The sequence below is a fragment of the Vulpes vulpes genome, chromosome 10, assembly GCF_048418805.1.
Source record: "Vulpes vulpes isolate BD-2025 chromosome 10, VulVul3, whole genome shotgun sequence".
In the NCBI taxonomy this organism is placed as follows: Eukaryota; Metazoa; Chordata; class Mammalia; order Carnivora; family Canidae; genus Vulpes; species Vulpes vulpes.
Genome location: NC_132789.1, coordinates 55,401,785 through 55,420,510, shown reverse-complemented (window position 1 = coordinate 55,420,510; position 18,726 = coordinate 55,401,785). Strand labels below are relative to the sequence as shown.

The window sequence follows — 18,726 nt, the reverse complement described above, 5'->3', positions numbered from 1 at the left end:
AGTATTTTATCGAAAAATTATGTTTATTTTTAAATAGGTGGTACATGTACATGATGAGTTCAAACGTGTACACAGCAAAATAATTTTCTTTGCCTACTGACAACTCTTGGTCCCCCTTTCCCTTTACAGAGAAGTCATTGTTTCTTATGTATCCTTCTAGATAGATAGTCTACCAATATGTTGGGGGTTTTTACTGCTAAACTATTCGTTTATTTTTTTAAAAAATTATTTATTTATTTATGATAGTCACAGAGAGAGAGAGAGGCAGAGACACAGGCAGAGGGAGAAGCAGGCTCCGTGCACCGGGAGCCCGATGTAGGATTGGATTCCGGGTCTCCAGGATCGCGCCCTGGGCCAAAGGCAGGCGCCAAACCGCTGCGCCACCCAGGGATCCCTAACTATTTGTTTATTAATCACGGCTTTCATGATACCATCCCAAGTGTAGCAGATTTATCAGGATCCTGTGCATTACCATTTATGCTGTTGTCAGGCAGCTCCATAGTTGCCAATTTATCCAGTAAGTCCATTTGCTCCTCGCTCACTGAGAAACTCTGTGTAGAGAACCCTGTCAGGGACTAATGGGCTTAAATTATGTGAAATTAGGGCCTTTGTCCTCTGTAGAATTCATTGTCTACTATCCATGTTTTTCCTCGATGAGGCCTTGGATTTGGCTGTTTTCCCTCAAGAATCCTATTTCCTCTAGGGCCTTACAGATGTAATCCCTGTGCATGATGGATAAATGGCGAGTTGTCTAGAAAGGACATTTATGCCTTTTCACAATAAATAGTGTATTTATGTTATAACCGTATAGAGTGATCCTATAAGAAAGCCGGTGTTTTCTTGCAATCGGAAGTCATCCCTTGGGTCTGGCAAATGCATAATCAGTCCATATGCATGTTTTTTGATTCAAGAAGGGGTTTGCCGAACTAGGGGTGGTGGAAGGGGAGGAGGGCTGGGGGTGGGGGTGATTGGGTGACGGGCACTGAGGGGGGCACTTGACGGGATGAGCACTGGGTGTTATTCTGTATGTTGGTAAATTGAACACCAATAAAAAATAAATTTATTAAAAAAAAAAAGAAAAAAAAGAAGGGGTTTGCATAGCTGACCCCGCCCCCCCGCCCCGCCCCGCCCCCCCCGCCCCGCCCCGCCCCGCTCCGGGCTCAGGGCTCCGGGACCTCCGGCTGCAGCGGGGCCTCCGGGCCGCCAGGGGGCGCGGTGCTCGCGGACGGGCCCGTCTCTGTGGTCGCGGCGGGCGCGCGGCTGGGACGCGATGGCCGAGCAGGACGCGGGAGGGCGGCGGGGCCTGGAGGCGCTGCAGGTGGGCCGGGCGGGGGGAGGGGACGGCGGCGGTGCAGGGGGGAGGGGGGAGGGGAGGCAGGGAGCCCCGCTGCCCGGGTCACCCGGCTCCTGGGGACCCTCCGCCCCAGGGTCACTCGGCTCCTGGGGACCCCCCCTCCCCCCGAGTCACCCGGCTCCTGGGGACCCCCCGCCCTCCCCCAGGTCACCCGGCTCCTGGGGACCCCCCCGCCCTCCCCCAGGTCACCCGGCTCCTGGGGACTCCCCGCCCCTCCCCGGGTCTCCCGGCTCCTGGGGACCCCCCGCTGCCCCGGGTCACTTGGTTCACTCGCGGGTACAGGACGCTGTTGGCCCCTGACTTTGTCCTGCTCCTTCTCGGGGTTGTTTCCCCCCTGGGCTCGCCCATCCGGTTGCCGCGGGTCGGGGTGCGCAGCAGCTGTCGCCGCGGGGTCCTCCCCACGGGTGTCCCCGTTCCCACGGGGGCCACCTCCTCGCCCTGCTCCCCCGCCGTGGGCAGCTCGATGACCGCGTGCCCCGCCGTAGCCTGGTCACTGCCCTCAGGACTCCCCGGGTTTGGTTCTTGTCCACGAGCCCCCGCGGGGGGTGATGCGGGGCGGCCCCCGCCCTCTTCCCTTAGCAGCTCCCGTCGTTCTGGGCAGGTGGGCGCTGCCTGGGTGCCCCCCCTTCACCTTCTGCCCAGGACCAAGATTGTCCTTAAACCTTAGAAACTCAGTTCCGTGTGTTCTAGGACAGCACAGAATGTAGTTTTTATTTTTATTTTTTTTACAGTTGTGGGTATTTGTCACCTCCGTACTGGTGTGGGGCTCCGACCCCGAGCCGCACCCCAGTGCATGCCCCCGGTGCCCCGGCCCCGGCCTGCAGCGACCTCACACTGGGCCGGCTGGCACCTGCCTGGAACTTCGGGCGCAGAGGCCCGCGCAGGGGGACACCTGTCTGTCTCTTGAACGTGTTCAAAGAACACCCTTAGAGCGTGGCCTGCATTTCTCCTCCAGTTGACCCGGATTTCCTTAATCTCCTTCCCCAGGCCAGGCCGGGGAAGCAGAGTCGCAGGCCGGGTCTGCGTTACAAACACCGTGTGTTTGTGTGTGAATGTGTAGAACAAGGGCTGCGGATGCCCTCCGTGGGGTTCTCCCCGCCGCGTGGGGTGAGGAGAAGGAGTTTTAGCTCTGTGGGTTCACGCGCGACTGTTTGAATTTTAGCAACTTACTTATGTTGATTTTTTCCACGAGACAAGAACGTTCACTGCAGCAAAACAAAACAAAGCCACACAATTTCACGCATATTTGCTTTCACGGCGGGAAAACAGGCCGTGAGACCCCCTAGAATCCCCAACATGCAGCCAAGCTGATTGGGGGGCACCAGGTGCGTCCCCCCGAGACCTGCCTTCCTGGGCCCATCTGTGCTATGTGGGCTAGGCCGGGGGCGCGGGCGTCTTGGGGGGCAGGCAGGGTGCTGCAGGGACCCAGCAGCGGGGAGGAGGACGCGGGCCTTGCTGGTCCGTGGGACTGGCGCTACTTTCGGATTTCGTGGTCGTTTTAGGGCAGAAGGAGTGTAATAAAAGTGTTTCTCTCAGCGTGTTTTAGGGACCGTTTTCCCCGCAGTCACCTGGGGCGCTTGGCAAGGGTGTCTGAGTTCTGCTGATGCTTCTGAAGTTAGAATCTGCAGCCTGAGGCCCGACAGTAATACCCTGGAGCCACCTTGCTGCTACAGGGGGTTCTGCTCGGCCTTTTCCTCCGGGTGGGGTCTGAAGTTAAGGGCACCGAGGTCTAGGTGAGGACAGGGAGGGAGGCCCGAGGGCAGCCCCCCCCCCCCCGGAGCATGCTGGGTCTGGGGACGCAGGGAAGGCAGGTGCCTTGGCTGCTGAAGAAGGGAGGTGTCAGGTGGGGTTTGGGGCCGCCTGCAGGGTGCCAGATCGGATCCTACAGTCTTCAGGCTGCGGTAGGAGGTAGACCTTTGCCGGCCTGGGGATCGGAGAATGTGGGCCGTGGCGAACACCTTGGTAGGGTCATTGTGTCTACAGGGCGGGGAATGGGGGGCGGGTAGAAACAAGGCGAGAGGCCCCTGCAGCGGTGGGACCAGAAATGGGGCTGATTTGGTCCATCACGGCCCGGGGGCGGGGTGGGGGCTGCGGTCGTAGTTAGGATGACACGGAATTGTGTTACATATTTTTGCCGCTGGTCCATTTTAGGAGAGAATAGATAATGGAAAGGCTTTGGTGCACAGGAAGGCTCAGACACAGGTATTTAAAATAGGAAATGGAGCATTTACTTGGGACAAGGGCAAGAGAGCCAACAGATGACAAAAACAAAACAAAAAAACCACGAGTGTTTAAGGAAACGATCCTGTAAGGACACCAAGGTTCTCAAACTTAAATTGGTTCCTGCCGCGGAGAGCAGTGGCTCTCCCGCATTTTCATGACCACAAAGGCCATATATTTCCAGATACCAGCACAGGCAAAACCGGGGGTAAGATTGTTTTTGTTAGCACGTCTGGGTTTAAGGGTGAATTTCAAGGTTTGGTGCTCTGGGGACCAGGAACCTAGGGTTATCTTAATGACGTTTCACCTCAAGTTGCAAAGCGTCTGCCCCTGGCGTGTGGGCTGCCGAGGGGTGTAGTCCTGCTGGAGGCCCTGCTGGCATTGGGACGGAGCTGTGGCCGCGGGGCAGGGGTGGGTGCTGGGACCCAGCCACTTCCTTTATGACCCGTGGTGTCCGTCAGTCCCGGGGTAGGGGTCGGGGTAGGGGTCGGCTTGCTAGGCGGGAGCCGCAGGGCTAGCCCACTCCGCCCCGGGCCGGCTGCTCTCCTCCTTCGGCACCCGCACCGTTCCTTCTCTCCTAGGACCTGGTGGATCAGCTGTATTCCTTTCGAGAGTGCTACTTCGAGACCCACAGTGTCGAGGATGCTGGCAGGAAGCAGCGGGACGTGCGGGAGGAGATGGAGAAGACCCTGCAGCGGATGGAGGAAGTCGTGGGTATGAGGGGCAAGGAGCCCGCGACCCCTGCCCTTCGCAGAAATGCAGGAGTTTGCTCTCCTTCCCACTGGTGGGAAACTCTGCCGCGGAGGCTCAGCAGAGCCCGTCCTCCAAGCCGAGCCCCCTGTGGCCGGCTGCCTTTGGGTCCTCCAACGACATTGCCTGAAGTTTGATGACAGCAATGGCACGAAATAACATACCTGTTGCTTAAACTATTTTTTTTTCTTTTTTTTTTTTTTAAGATTTACTTATTTAAGATGGGGAGAGAGAGCGCGCGCGTGAGAGCAGGGTAGGGACCAAGGGAGAAGGAGAAGGGGAGCAGACTTCCCCCAGGCTGAGCATGGAGCCCCCCTTGAGGCTCCGTGTCCAGGCTCCAGGATCATGGCCTGAACTGACACCAAGAATGGGATGGACTCTCAACTGACGGAGCCACCCAGATGCCTCCAAACTGTTCTTCTTCTTCTTCTTCTTCTTTTTTTTTTTTTTTTAAAGATTTTATTTATTTGAGAGAGAGAGAGAGAGAGCCCACGAGCAGGGTGGGCAGCGGCAGAGGGAGGAGCCGGCTCCACGCTGAGCAGGGAGCCTGACTGGAGCTTGACCCCAGGACCCCGGGATCGTGACCCGAGCTGGAGGCAGACGATCGGCCATCTGAGCCCCCCACAGGCACCCCTTAAGCTGTTCTTCTTAGCTGACCTTTCTGCCTCCAAGTTCTTTTACTTCAAATTCATGTATGTACCGATCATGCCATTAAATTTCTAAACGTCACCTCCTGTGTGGAGTCTTCACTCGTGCCTGCCTCGCTGCTCATGTTATTCGGAGATTCCTGCTACTGACTGGTTGCAGTCTGCGCACCCTAACTCGGTGCTCCAGTCTCCACCATCTGACCATTTTTGTCCGTATTTCCCTCCGTACCCCCCCCACCCCGCCCCGCTCACAGAGGAGCTGTAAGTGAGGCCTTTCAGGCTGGGTGTCCCTTCTCTCTTGAGCGTGCCGCCTGGCTTTCGGCCTCGCTATCTTTGTGTACATCATTTTCTTAACCAGAGGGTCTTGTCTTTTCTCCTTTTCACTTTTTTAAAATTTTTATTTATTTTATTTTTTCATTTTTTTTCACTTTTTTTTAAAAACATTTTTTAAAAAGATTTATCTTTTTATTTGAGAGAGAGCAAGCACAGGGGTTAGAGGAGGAGCAGAGGGAGAGGGAGAGAGAGAATCCCAAGTGGACTCTCTGATGAGCGTGGAGTGTGATGTGGGGCTTGATCTCACGACCCTGAGGCCATGACCTGAGCTGAAATCAGGACTTGGACGTTTACCCGATGGAGCCGTCCAGGTGCCCCTCCTTTTCGCTCTTTAAAGCCCGTTCGCTGGGTGCATTCATTGGGTATTTCATGGTTGTTTTAATTTTGCGCGATTATGCCCTATCCTCTCCCCTAGAATGTAGGCCCCTCCAAGGCAGGGAGAGTGCTCCAGTCGCCACCCCGTTGCCTACCATGGGAAGGGCCTGCGGACAGTAGGCGTTCAGTGAGTGCCTTGTTCCCAGGGTTTTCTTCTGCTGTTTCACTCCTAGGGCTGACCTGAGGTGGCTTCTTGAGAGGAAGTGTCCTGGTCTTCCCAACCTCCTCTGCCTTCCCCTTCCTCCTAGGTTCTGTCCAGGGCAAGGCACAGGTGCTGATGCTGACTGGGAAGGCACTGAATGTGACTCCTGACTACAGCCCAAAGGCTGAGGAGCTTCTGTCAAAGGCTGTGAAGCTGGAACCCAAGCTGGTGGAAGCCTGGAACCAGCTGGGTGAGGTGTACTGGAAGAAAGGGGATATTGCGGCCGCCCACACCTGCTTCTCGGGAGCCCTCACCCACGTGAGCCGTCTACTACCCCTCGGGAAGCACAGATGGGAAGGCTGAGACTCCTCTGGTTCCATGACTTTCCCCAGGATACGCATCCCAGAACAGAACTGTACTGGAACCGGGAGAACGGAATCAGAGGGGAGGGGGAGATGGGGGCGGACCTGCTGCTGAGGAAAACAGGGACGAGCCCAAGGAAGGAAGAAGACGATGGCATCAGGTTCAGGGATAGAGGAGAATCAACCAAATTAATACAATTCATAAATACAAATTAACAACCAAGCTGATCCTTGTAGACAGGGGCCGAACATGTAGAGATGACTGTAAGAACCAAGATGAAAAATTGGATTTGCAAGGTTACGATAGGAAAGATCTGGAAAGGGGAAATAGAGTCAGGAGGGTTGAGTATGTCTTCTGCATTTGCAGTGCAAGAACAAAGTGTCGCTTCAGAACCTGTCCATGGTGCTGCGCCAGCTGCGGGCCGACACCGGAGACGAACATTCTCGGCATGTAATGGACAGCGTCCGCCAGGCCAAGTTGGCCGTGCAGATGGACGTCCACGACGGCCGCTCCTGGTGTGAGTGCTCCCAAAGGCTCTCCAGCAGGTTTCTGGAGCAGTGGTGCTCAGCACGGCTACGTGCCACACTCGTCTGGAGCCCAGCTGTAGAGTCCATCCTGAGGGTCAGGCCTGGGCACCTTAGTCTTGAGGAAGCATGGAAGGGGTTTGGATGAACCACGGTTCTAGGGGGTCTTGGATCTTTTCCTCCAAGGGACGATGCTTGTGCTTCCACATCGGCTGGGCAGGGCCGTTGTGCGGCGTGCCCAGGACTCAGCTCTGGGTCTGCGTCTGCCCCTTGGGCCCGTGGCATTTGGAAGCTGCTAAATCTGGTGTTATTGGGGGGTCTTGCAGCTGTGGGGCCTTTCGAATAGACTGTTCGGGGTGACCCAGGGAGGTTGTATCTTGAGCCTGGCCTCCGGGATGACTCACCAGCGTGTTCCCAGGGTTCCCCCCCACTGAGGGGGGCAGGATGGCTAGCGTGGGCGGCAGCTGCAGGCTCCCGGGTTCCGGGGACAGGGACGGCCAGGAGGATGTTGTCCCCCTGCGGGTTCAATAGTGCTGGTTGGCTAGTATGTCCTGGGCGGCGGCCTTGTGAAGAGCAGGTGCTCCACATACTTTGGAGCAGTCCTTTTGCCCCTTCCCCCTGTTGGCAGGATCGGGGAGTTTTGTGGGATGCGTGCTGTGGACGTGGTTGAGCTTCTGGGGGTGAATCTTACCGTGCTGTGGGGCCTCCTCATGCCGGGGACTCCCCAACTTGTCCATGCTGGGCCTCCAGCTCGTGGGGGGTTATAGTTCAGCTCTTCCTGCCTTGGCCCCGGGTCCCGCGGCTCGTGACTTGCAGCCCTGCGGAGCCAGAAGTCGCTGTTTGCCTGGACATGGGTACATCCTATGGCCCTAGAGGACAGGGGTGGGAAATGTTGCCGAGTTTTCAGTCCGTCAGGATGCAGTGGAGGCTCCAAGCCCCTGCCGACCGGAAGACCTTTGCTTCTCTTTCAGATATCTTGGGGAATGCGTATCTTTCTCTCTACTTCAACACAGGCCAGAACCCCAAGATCTCCCAGCAGGCCCTCAGCGCCTACGCCCAAGCAGTAAGTACTTTGGCCACGACGGAGGCCAGAGTGTCTGTCAGCGTTGTGCGTGGCCCTTCAAGCAGCACGGGCCGTGGTTGGCGGCCTCCGCTGTGTGCAGGGGCGACTTTTTCCCCCAATAACCGCAGTGTTAGGCACCACCTGCAAGGTAGAGGGGTCTTTGAGCTATCCAGTCTCCTGCGGGCGCTCCTGACTGAGTCACGGAGCCTTTCCCCGCATGTCCATCTCTCGTCATGGGAAAAGAGTCCACGTTAAAATAACATCTGTTAATATTTGTGTACGTTTTTAAAGAAAAACGAAAGCTCTGATGCTTATGTATAAATTAAGTGCTTATCCCGTGAGATACTGTGGCTCTGGATTTTTCCATAGGCTAAAATTGGAGACAGTGGGAACACCCAGCTGGCTCGGTGGGTAGAGCTCGCGACTCTTCTTTTTTTTTTTTAATTTATTTATTTATTCAGAGAGACACAGAGAGAGAGAGGCAGAGACACAGGCAGAGGGAGAAGCAGGCTCCATGCAGGAAGCCCGACTGACTTGGGACTCGATCCTGGGACTCCAGGATCCCGCCCTGGGCCAAAGGCAGGCGCCAAACTGCTGAGCCACCCAGGGATTCCCCCCTCCCCCCCCCTTTTTTTAAATATTTTATGAACACGCGACTCTTGATCTCAGCATCGTGAATTTGAGCCCCATGTTGGCTGTAGAGGTTGATTCAAAAGAAAATCTTTAAAATAGAAAACAGCATATAGTCCATCGGACATCATCTCGTCAGGATTCATCCCCCGGAGCTCGTGCTTTGCTTGGGCCTTCAGGCCGTTTTTCCGTCAGTAGCTGCTTGCGTGGGAGATTTCCTTCAGGCTGGAGTTCCTGATGCCTCGTTCTAAGAAGGCTCCCCTTGGCCTCTGAGCAGTTTTTATTTGGGCCCCGCATTCACCTTTCTTCTTTTGCTTTCTGTCTTCTCTTGACATAGAGAGCTGCTTCTTCACTTAACCACTACTTACTTTGTTCGGTGTGCAGAATGAAGAACGCAGCTGCCTTATATTTATGTTTGTCGTTTAGGGACTGACTTTTTTTTTTTTTCCAATCAGGGAATTTGAAAGCAGAGGAATTATAGTTTATTTTATTTTATTTTTTTAGGAATTATAGTTTAGTCTAATTTTTTACTTTGGTGGATGTTTATGTTTAAAAAAAATAGTAACAGTGCACTCTTTAAAATTTTTATATTTGGCTCCCACCAAATTGTTGCTTTTGACTCATAATTTCTTCACCCAAACCTGCATTTTTTAAAAAGATTTTATTTATTTGTTTATTCATGAGAGAGAGAGAGAGAGAGAGAGAGGCAGAGACACAGGCAGAGGGGGAAGCAGGCTCCATGCAGGGAGCCCGACACGGGACTCGATCCCGGGACCCCAGGGTCCTGCCCTGGGCTGAAGGCAGGTGCTAAACCCCTGAGCCACCCGGGCTGCCCCAAACCTGCATTTTTAAACATATTTGAACCAACCATTTAGACCATTTTAATCCAATCCATGTTGTGTGTACTTTTGTAATGTGCTAGGCAATGAACGTAATTAGAAAAGGAAAATGAGCGTAGCCAGGGACCTGGCAGGTTGTTCACGGCACATCGGTCTGTTCTTCATGCTGTTTGGCCACCCACTTATTTAAATTCCAGAATCAGAATTTGACTTTCAGTGGGTGTTTGAAGGGGGCTTGAATGTACCTGTATGTGAGCCGGGCTCATGGGCAGAGGAAATGTATTGGAGGACATTTCTAGCCTTCCTCATTTTTACCATTCTCTTACCGTTAAAACTTTTTCTTTTTTCTTTTTTTTTAATCAAAATGCTTTTATACTTTTATCTCTGTACTGTTGCACGGAGAAATGATTATCATGTCGGAGTTTTATGCACACACGGAACCCTTATTACCTCCTGGAGGTGTCAGGGGCTGAGTAACCCCACTCGGGCAGGTACTGTGTAACGGGGGCGGGGGGCAGGGGTACAGCTAGCATTTTGACAGTGACGGAACCTACGTTTTCCAGCGGGCAGAGGCCTGGGCCATGTTGGGCACGGCCATCCCGGAGAGTGAGGCGCCATCCACTGATCGTCTCTTTCTCCCACGATAGGAGAAGGTTGACCGGACAGCTTGCAGCAATCCTGACCTTCATCTGAACCGGGCAACGGTAAGACCTGTGGGCGGGTGGCCGTCTGACAGTCCAGCAGGTGACACGTGGGGCTAGCCTGGCTGGATACCGGCGTATTCCTTTGCCCGAGGACAGCGGGTTGTTTCGAAGAAGACCTGGCTGTTTGACTTTGGGATCTGATGGAGTCTCTGGCGGGAAAGGAGAAGGGGCCGAGGAGGTGGGAGGGCACGCAGAAGGTGGAGGGACGGCTTAGAAGACTTTTCTGAAATGTTCATTATAAGTATAAAAATAGTGACACGGCCCATGCGGCGTGGCTTGTACAGGATTTGGGAGTGAGCTTCTGTGAGATGACCCCATCTTTGGGGTTTGTGATCTCCTTAGGCAGGATGAGGGGGGAAAGCATTACTGTTTCTTCAGGTTGGTCACCATGGAACGGGAAGGGAAACAGTTTATTTCTGCAGGTTCCTGGCCCGTGGCGCCATTACTGCCCCGGCAGAGTTTGGGTTAAATACATGCGTAATCGGGAGCTTTTCGGTTACTTCTTATGCAGTTACATAAGTACGAAGAGAACTATGGGGAGGCCCTGGAGGGCTTCTCTCGGGCTGCAGCACTGGACCCTGGCTGGCCAGAGCCCCGGCAGCGGGAGCAGCAGCTGCTGGAGTTCCTCAGTAGACTGACCAGCCTCCTGGAGAGCAAGGTAACGACGTCGGAGAGCGGGGTCCTGGTTTTATTCTCTCGGGGGTGCATGAAGTAGAATCAAGTAGGCTTTGGCAGTGGTGATGCTGTCCAGGGACGCGGGCAGGCGGGAGGAGGAGTAGACCCTCAGCGAGACGGACTAGTTCTAGCTTCTTACTTTTCCTTTCTTTTTCTCTTTTGCAGGGAAAGGTGAAGACCAAAAAGTTGCAGAGCATGCTGGGAAGCTTGCGCCCGGCCCACCTGGGCCCCTGTGCTGATGGGCGCTACCAGTCGGCCTCTGGGCAGAAGCTGAGCCTGGAGCTCAAGCCGCTGAGCGCGCTGCAGCCGGGAGTGAACAGCGGAGCCGTGGTCCTGGGGAAGGTGGTGTTCAGCCTCACCACGGAGGAGAAGGTCCCCTTGTGAGTCCCCCCGCCTTTCCTCTTTGTCATTCTTGGAGCTAACCCATCTCACTTCCTGCCCTTTCTCTGCCACCGAGGACGTGCTCAGGGGTCGCAGGTGAGTGAGCTCTCCCCGCCGTGGCTCCCCTGAGCAGGTGTGGTCCGGGTGATGCCCCGCTGTCTGCTTTGCCGTCTGCTTTGTCTTCTGGAGCTCGGTGCTCGGGTTCCTGCATCACAGCTGCAGTCGGACGGGCATGTGGAAAGTTACGGAATTCTGAAATTATCCTGCCTCTTTGTGATTTCATGATGACAGAATTTGGAGGAGAATGAATTTTCAGTCCTGTTTGGATTTAGGTGTGCCGAGGGAGTTCTGGAAGGTTGGCTTTGAGTCACAGTTTAAGGCCTGAGGGGAGATTGTCTTAGATGTTATTCAACAAATATTTATCGAGCGTCTGCTCTCTGTATGGTAGGGAGTGTAATACAGAGGATCCGGGTGAAGGTGCTCACAGTCTAGCGGAGGAAATGAGTCAAGATCATTTACTTAGAAAATTTCTTTTTTAAAGATTTTGTCTATTTATTCTTATTTTTTAGTTTTTTAAAGATTTTATTTATTCACACAGAGAGAGAAGCAGAGACCCAGGCAGAGGGGAAAGCAGGCTCCACGCAAGGAGCCCGATGCGGGACTCGATCCTGGAACCCTGGGGTCACGCCCTGAGCTAAAGGCAGACGCTCAGCTGCTGAGCCCCCCAGGTGTCCCAAGATTTGTTTGATTTTAATTTATATTAATTTAATTAATTTAACCACGCGGTGCAGGGCTTGAAACCACAGCCCTGAGATCATGAGTTGTGCGCTCAACCTCCTGAGCCACCCAGGCACCCCTTGTTCAGGAAATTTTTTAACTCTTGAGAAATTAGGGTTTGGTCCATGCCGTCACCCCCTGTCCTCACTCACCTCCTAAAGCCTCACTGACTGGTTTCCTTTTTCTGTTTTCTACTGAGGTGGTTTTTCCTAGCATGGCCACGTCTGCTCCTCTGGCTTCCGCCGCGTGGCTCCAGAACGCTCGGACCTGTCCCTCACTGTGCTCTTTCATATCCCTTCCACCTCATCCAAACTGAAATACTTCCCATTAGATGCCTGAGCTCTCTGCGTGGCGTTCTCTAGAGACCTAGGAATTGGAGAACAAGAGGATAGTTGAGAAAAGTTCAGTTACCTAGAGCAGACCGTAGCCCTAAGAGGAAGAAAAGGAGATGTAGACAGAGGTGGGGGCCTTGAGAACAAATATTTTGTCGCTCCTTGGTTTCTCTTTTTTCTTAAATTCTCACTGTTAGGTTCCAGGAGGACTCTGTTTTTGTTCCTTTGCTCTTTTCTCTTTCCCAGGACAGCAAATGGGTGCCAACTTTTACCACTTGGTAGTGGCTGCCCAACGTACTGTGTAGGAGGATTCTGAGGCCTCGATCAGACTCGCCAGGAGAATGCTGGGCTTGTTTGGGGCGTTGGTTGGGGATTCGGGTGCGCCAAGGGATGGCATGAGCGCCAGTTCTTCACCGTCTCACGTATGGTCATCTCTTGGTGATGTCACACAACTGAAGGCTTCGGCCGCCTCCGCCGTGCCCACAGGCGTATCTGCAGTCCGGGGCTCATCTCTAAGTTCTAGGTTTCTGTGTCCATCTGCCTCTGGGCTCCAGTCAGAAATCTCTAACTCAGTATTGTCAAAATTACTTGCTTCCCCTTTCTTTTTTAAAGATTTTATTTATTTATTCATCAGAGAGAGAGAGAGAGGCAGAGACCCAGGCAGAGGGAGAAGCAGGCTCCATGCAGGGAGCCTGATGTGGAACTTGAACCCGGGTCTCCAGGATCACACCCTGGGCTGAAGGCAGCGCTAAACCGCTAAGCCACCCGGGCTGCCCTTGCTTCCTCTTTCTCTACAAACTGTTTGTCCTCCCTGATTTCCTTGTCAGTCGGTGGTAGCTCGTCTGCTCAGTCCCCTAACAGAGGCTTCTGGAAGTCGTTCTGCAAGTCTCCTTTCTCCTGCCTTGTGACGCTCACCCAGTTCAGCACTTGTTTTGTGCGCGCCTCCTTTTCTGTCTCTACGGATTCAGTCTCGCACCTCATTGCTTCCGCAGACACATCTTCCAGCTCCCTGGTTTCTGTCCAGTGCTCCACGGTGCAGAGCAACGTCTGCTGGACGCAGAGCTGACCACTGCCATTCCTTACATAAAATCCCTCCCTTACTACTACCGTGCTTGCTTTTAGGATAAAGTTGGAACCCATGAAGAGCCCTTCGTACTCTGCTCCCTGCCTGCCTCCTTCCATTCTCTTCTTTTACTTTCACCCTTGAGCCTCTTGGCCTAAATTTTTAGGTTTCAGAACAGCTATTTTCATGCCTCCGTACCTTTACACACAGTTCATGTCTGTCTGGATAATTCTTTGGCTGCTTCTTGATATAGCTCATGTTCCTCGCCCTTCTGCCCCCCCAGCATTTTAGTATAAAAATTTTCAAGCATATAGTACAGTTGGAAGAATTTTGCGGTGAACATCTCTGTACCCAACCACCTATATTCTGCTAATATTTTACTGTGCTGGTTTGTCACGTATCTGTCTGTCCCTTAATTCATCCATTGATCCATCTTATTTTTGGTGCAGTGCTGAAGAAATTGCAGAGATCAGTATCTTTCCTGTGAATACTTTAGCATGTAGTCTTTAAGTAGAGCTCGATTTGTTTAGTTTTCTTTTACGTAAAATTTATATAGAATGAAATACATGAACCTTAGTGTATATTTGCTAAGTTTTTTTTTTTTTTTAAGATTTTATTTATTTATTCATGAGAGACAGAGAGAGAGAGAGAGGCAGAGACACAGGCAGAGGGAGAAGCAGGCTCCATGCAGGGAGCCCGATGCGGGACTCGATGCTGGGTCCCCAGGATCACGCTCTGGGCCGAAGGCAGCGCTAAACCGCTGAGTCCCCCAGGGATCCCCTATATTTGCCAAGTTTTGACTAGTACATAGCCCGTGTGAGTGACCCAAACACCCGTCAAGACAGAGAACATGAATTACCAGCACCTTGGAAAGTTCTCTTGTGTCCCCCCCCCCCCCCCCCCCCGGTTAATCCCTGTCCCCATTCCCCCAGAGGTTTTTTTATTCCCACTGAGGATTAGTTTTCCTTTCATAACCCGGATAAATTTTCATCCTTTACCGTTCAGTTTGAGGGGCTCCTCAAGGAGCCTCTGTGCCTTCTAGTTTTGGACATTTCTCCTCTGGGTTCCCGTGGTCTCAGCTTCGACCCCACTGAACTCGGCACAGGGGAAAAGCCATTCTGGAGCCTCTCACACTTGTGACCATTGAGGGGTTGGACTCCTGCTGGACTGTGAGCTCACTCGTAGTGGATCACTGTTGCCTTGCTGAGCACGGAGCTTGACGCACGATAGGTACTCGTGCGAGGGCGGGACGGTTGTGCAGTGATGTGGATGGACCAGGAATAATGTTGCAGACGCAGCATTTGGGGCGGGCTCGTCACCAACATCTGCCGAGTGGTCGCGGTGAACACACGTCTCCAGTTTGTGGCAAAGTGACCGGCGGGTCTGGTGCGTCTGTGCTTTACCAGAGATGCTGTCCGTGTAAGGAGTGAGGACGCAGACACGCACTGTGCGTGACGGTGCCTGCTGCAAGCTCACTAAGGAACCGAGAAAGCTTCTGTTCGTTTCGTTGGTATCTTAAAACCACTGTCTTTGCTCTTCTCTCCTGCCCGCTGTCCTCCCCACCCCTCCTGGCCCTCCTCCCTTCCCCTGGCAGCACGTTCGGCCTGGTGGACTCCGATGGACCGTGCTGTGCCGTGATGGTGTACAATATGGTGCAGAGCTGGGGAGTGCTCATTGGGGACTCTGTTGCCATCCCTGAGCCCAGCCTCCGGCTTCACCGAATCCAGCACAAAGGAAAAGTGAGTGACAGTCAGGATTTTCTCGTAGCTCGTAGGCTCTGAAAGCGGGACCAATTTATGTCTTTTAGCAAATATGCAAAGTGATACATGAACACACATGTGTGTATACACAATACACAAATCTATGATGTGCATACACTTTTTTTTTTTGTTTTTTTTACTAAAAAAGGAAACTACTGTTAAAAAGAATTTTAAAAACGGACTGGACAGAGAAAGACAAATGTTGTATGATATCAGTTCTATATGGAATCTAGTAAGGCTGGACTCATGAGAACAGGGAATGGAATAGTGGTCGCCAGGGGTTGGGGGGAGGTGGGCCACCTGGGGAGGTTGTTCAGGTTGCAGACTTGCGGTGACTGGACAGACACACCCGGAGAGCTACCGTACAGGACAGCAGTCACAACAGGACGGTCCTGCGTACTTCAGTCGCCAAGGGGCTAGATCCTAACTGTTGCCAGTGACAGTCCTCCGACCTTGTGGATGTGCTCACTGACACCTGGTGCTCGTCTCCTTCCAGTGGAGATGCGAAGTACACAAGCACGTCGCACACCTCGAACTTAAATAGCGTCAGATGCCGGTTCTCATAATAAAATTTTTTTTTTTTTTAAATGGGCTGAAATACCCTCCCTCAGATGCTGTCACTCTTAGCAGCTTCGTATGGACACCCCCAGTCTTGTTTCCAAGAATCTGTATGTACACATTCACACGTGGACTTGCACGAGGAGCAGAAGATCATATCCAGGGCATGAACATTCCCTGTGTTTGTTTTTTACATATTCTGCAACTTTTGCAACTTTGTGTTTTTTTTTTTTTTGCAACTTTGTTTTGAATCGACACACACTCCGGTGGTGATAAAGGTGACGACGATGGCTCACGTTTATAGAACACGACCGTGGGACTCTGTGCCAAAAGCTTTTGTGGCCCGTGGGGGCTCATGTCATAGTCCCGGAAACCTTGTAAGAGGAGCTGTCGGTCCACTCGTTCGTCGTGTCCATCAGGGGTCGGCAGGTAGTGGCCTGGTGGCCAAACCTGGCTCCCTGCCTATCCTGTGTGGCCGGCGAGACAAGTGTGTCCGTATTTTTAAACGAAAACAGTTGGAGGAGTGATGATAGTTGGCGAAGCCTGCACGTTACAGCAGATTTGAACGTCAGCGTCCACAAGCGAACTCCTTTGGGAGCATAGCCGGGCTTGCACGGCTGCTTCCCGGGCCACGGCGTCGGAGGGCATGAGTCCTTGGTGGCGGCCGCACGACCCCAGGAGAGACAGTTTGCTGCCCCTGGATCTAGGCCGTCTCTATACTCTCCCTGTTGTAGAGGCATCCAGCGCCAGAGTGAGCACCTGTCCAAATCCGGGATGATTTACTTCCGTGAACTTCTGAGGTGTTCAGGCTCCAGAGGGCGCAGGGGCTGGGCCTCCGGTGCTGCCGCCTGGTCCTGGGAGGCCGTGCCTCCCCCTAGAGGTGTGTGCCATGGCTTGCCCAAGTCGTCTCAGCTCAGGAGAGAAGCCTCTGAAACGTTGGGTGCTGCTTTCACGTGAAGAACACAGCATCACCGCTCTCTTGCTTTGGTTTCTTGATTATATTTGAGGTTGACTAGTTTATCATATGTTTATTGGCTATTTATATTCCTTATATAAGGAATTCTCTCATTCTCTCCCAGCTTGGATCCTGGCTTTAGGGTCACTCCAGGCCCTTAAAAAAAATTGGCTTTTTTTTTTTTTTTGTCACTGCCCGTGTAACTGGTAGGATGTCAAAAAAATTTGATTTATGAGGCCTCTTTAATTCACGCCTTCACACTCCCAGGAGTGGGACAATATGCTTTGGATGGAGATCTTTTACCGTGTTTATTACTTTATGACTTCAAGTGATAAAACTTCATAACTAAAGTCATAAAACTTGAAGTCCTAGAACTTCATGACTTAAAGCACATTTGAAGTGCTAGAGGAGCTGTCTTTCTGTAATCAGAATGTCTGCACTGTGCCTTCTCTGTCTTCCTTCTGATACGAGAAGAGAAGTGGCTTGAATTTACGTCTGGCGCATTAATGTCGGGCCTTGGGGACACTTGGACTGAGTGGCCTCGTGGCGGCCGCGTGTCTGGTCTTGGGGTCAGGGCCTCATTATTGGGTGGCCCTGGGGGTCCCGCCGCCCCGGCTGAGCCAGCGGGTGCCCCGTGTCCCTGGCTTCCACTGCCGAGAAACGCTGGGGACGGGTCCACAGTGTGGAGGCCGGGGCACCCAAGGGTCAGGCTGTGCCGGGCCTGCCTTTTTTCAGAGAATTGTCCCGTTCTTGTGGAATCACTGGCTCCCCACCCACCCCCCCGGCGCAGATGTTTCCTTCCAAAGCTGGGAAGCGTGGGGAGTCCCATCCCTCTGCTGCCTTTGCCCTGTTGAGGGGTGCTGGGGGGCTGGGCCGGGGGGCCCGAGGTGGACCTCCGTGTGCTTGTCTCCCGCAGGACTTCTCCTTTGCCAGCGTCCGCGTGGAGACCCCCGTGCTGCTTGTGGTGAACGGGAAGCCTCAGGGCCCCAGCAGTCAGGCCGCGGCCACCGTGGCATCACGGCCGCAGTGCGAGTGACCGGCCTGGACGCGGCTGCGAGGACGGGCCCTGAGCGGCTCAGCTGGCCGCAGCGCCCCCAGAGACCCTGCCGGCGGGGTGCTCGAGGCCCCCAGCCTGTGCCCGCCTCTGCTGCCGCCTCCTGTGCCCCCCACGGTTCAGGCAAGGAGCGGTGTCGGCGGCGCGCGGGGGTCCCACCGGGACCGAGGCCTGGGCCCCTGTTCTCGCCTCCTTCCTGGGCTCCTGTGTATATATCATTTCAGTATTTATTGCTGAGGGAGGGGACTTAATTTTTTAATGGCTTGTGTATTTTTTTTTTTTTTTTTGCAATTTTTGTTTTTAAACTTTAGGTCCTTCCCCTTCTTTGGGGCTGGAAGAGAATTAAATTCATTTGGAGAAAAAAAAATACCGTGTCGTTTGGCTTCATTCTCTCCCAGCTTGGATCCTGGCTTTAGGGTCACTCCAGGCCCCTGGAGTCACCTCCCTGCACCCTGCCTCTTTCCTTACATGAAACAGTTCACTTCTGTCCCAGTTACAAGGATTCTGGCAATAGGCGGCCCAGGGCAGGAACAGCGACCCCACAGAGTCGCCGGGAAGCAGTTACCCAACATCTCCTCCTCCTGTCTTCCCTGCAGGCGGCCCTCGTCACGGTGCCAGATGCCATCAGTGGTGTCCCAGTGGCGTCCTTGGCTGAGAGACCTCGGAGCTACGTGCTCAGTCCCTTCAGATTATAATGGTGACTTTTTTTCTTAAAGATTATATTTATCTATTCATGAGAGATAACAGACAGAGAGGCAGAGACCCAGGCAGAGGGAGAAGCAGGCTCCACGCAGAGAGCCCGACGCGGGACTCGATCCCAGAACCCCAGGGTCACGCCCTGGGCTGAAGGCGGCACTAAACCGCTGAGCCACCCAGGGATCCCCTATAGTGGTAACATATAGGGGAATCTATAGAAACTATGTAATAGTTTCTCTCTCTTTTTTTAAAAGATTTATTTATTTGAGAGAGAACGCAGACCCACGTGAGTGGGGGTAGAACTGGGGAGAGAACCTGAAAGCAGACTCTCTGCCGAGTGTAGAGCGTGACTGGGGATCATGACCTGGGCCGAAACCACGAGTCGGGTGCCTAACTGACTGAGAACCCGGGGCCCCCGTAATAGTTTCTTTTAATGTTTGTATGGAAAAATGGAAAAACATGAAGGAGGATTAATGCCCAGCTGGATGGCTGTAACTAGAGAGTATGTTCGTGGATACAGATAAATCTGGA

At 53.3% G+C, this 18,726-nt stretch overlaps 1 protein-coding gene across 2 annotated transcripts; it reads left to right on the top strand.

Annotated features, from left to right (window-relative positions):
* Nucleotides 1–1,215: 1,215 nt before the first annotated feature.
* On the top strand, nt 1,216–17,866 carry TTC5 (tetratricopeptide repeat domain 5). Of its 2 annotated transcripts, none has more exons than XR_011994855.1 (10): nt 1,216–1,318; nt 4,156–4,288; nt 5,928–6,139; nt 6,551–6,701; nt 7,680–7,771; nt 9,888–9,944; nt 10,456–10,602; nt 10,785–11,096; nt 14,767–14,911; nt 17,362–17,866. XR_011994855.1 is itself a non-coding variant. In XM_072724282.1 (10 exons), exons 1-10 carry the CDS (start codon nt 1,271–1,273, stop codon nt 17,479–17,481), a joined length of 1,320 nt encoding a protein of 439 aa, XP_072580383.1. In that variant the 5' UTR covers nt 1,216–1,270; the 3' UTR covers nt 17,482–17,866. The 2 variants fall into 2 exon arrangements, 1 of the variants encoding a protein (XP_072580383.1); XM_072724282.1 differs by having other exon boundaries at nt 10,785–10,999.
* The last annotated feature ends 860 nt before the right edge of the window (nt 17,867–18,726 follow it).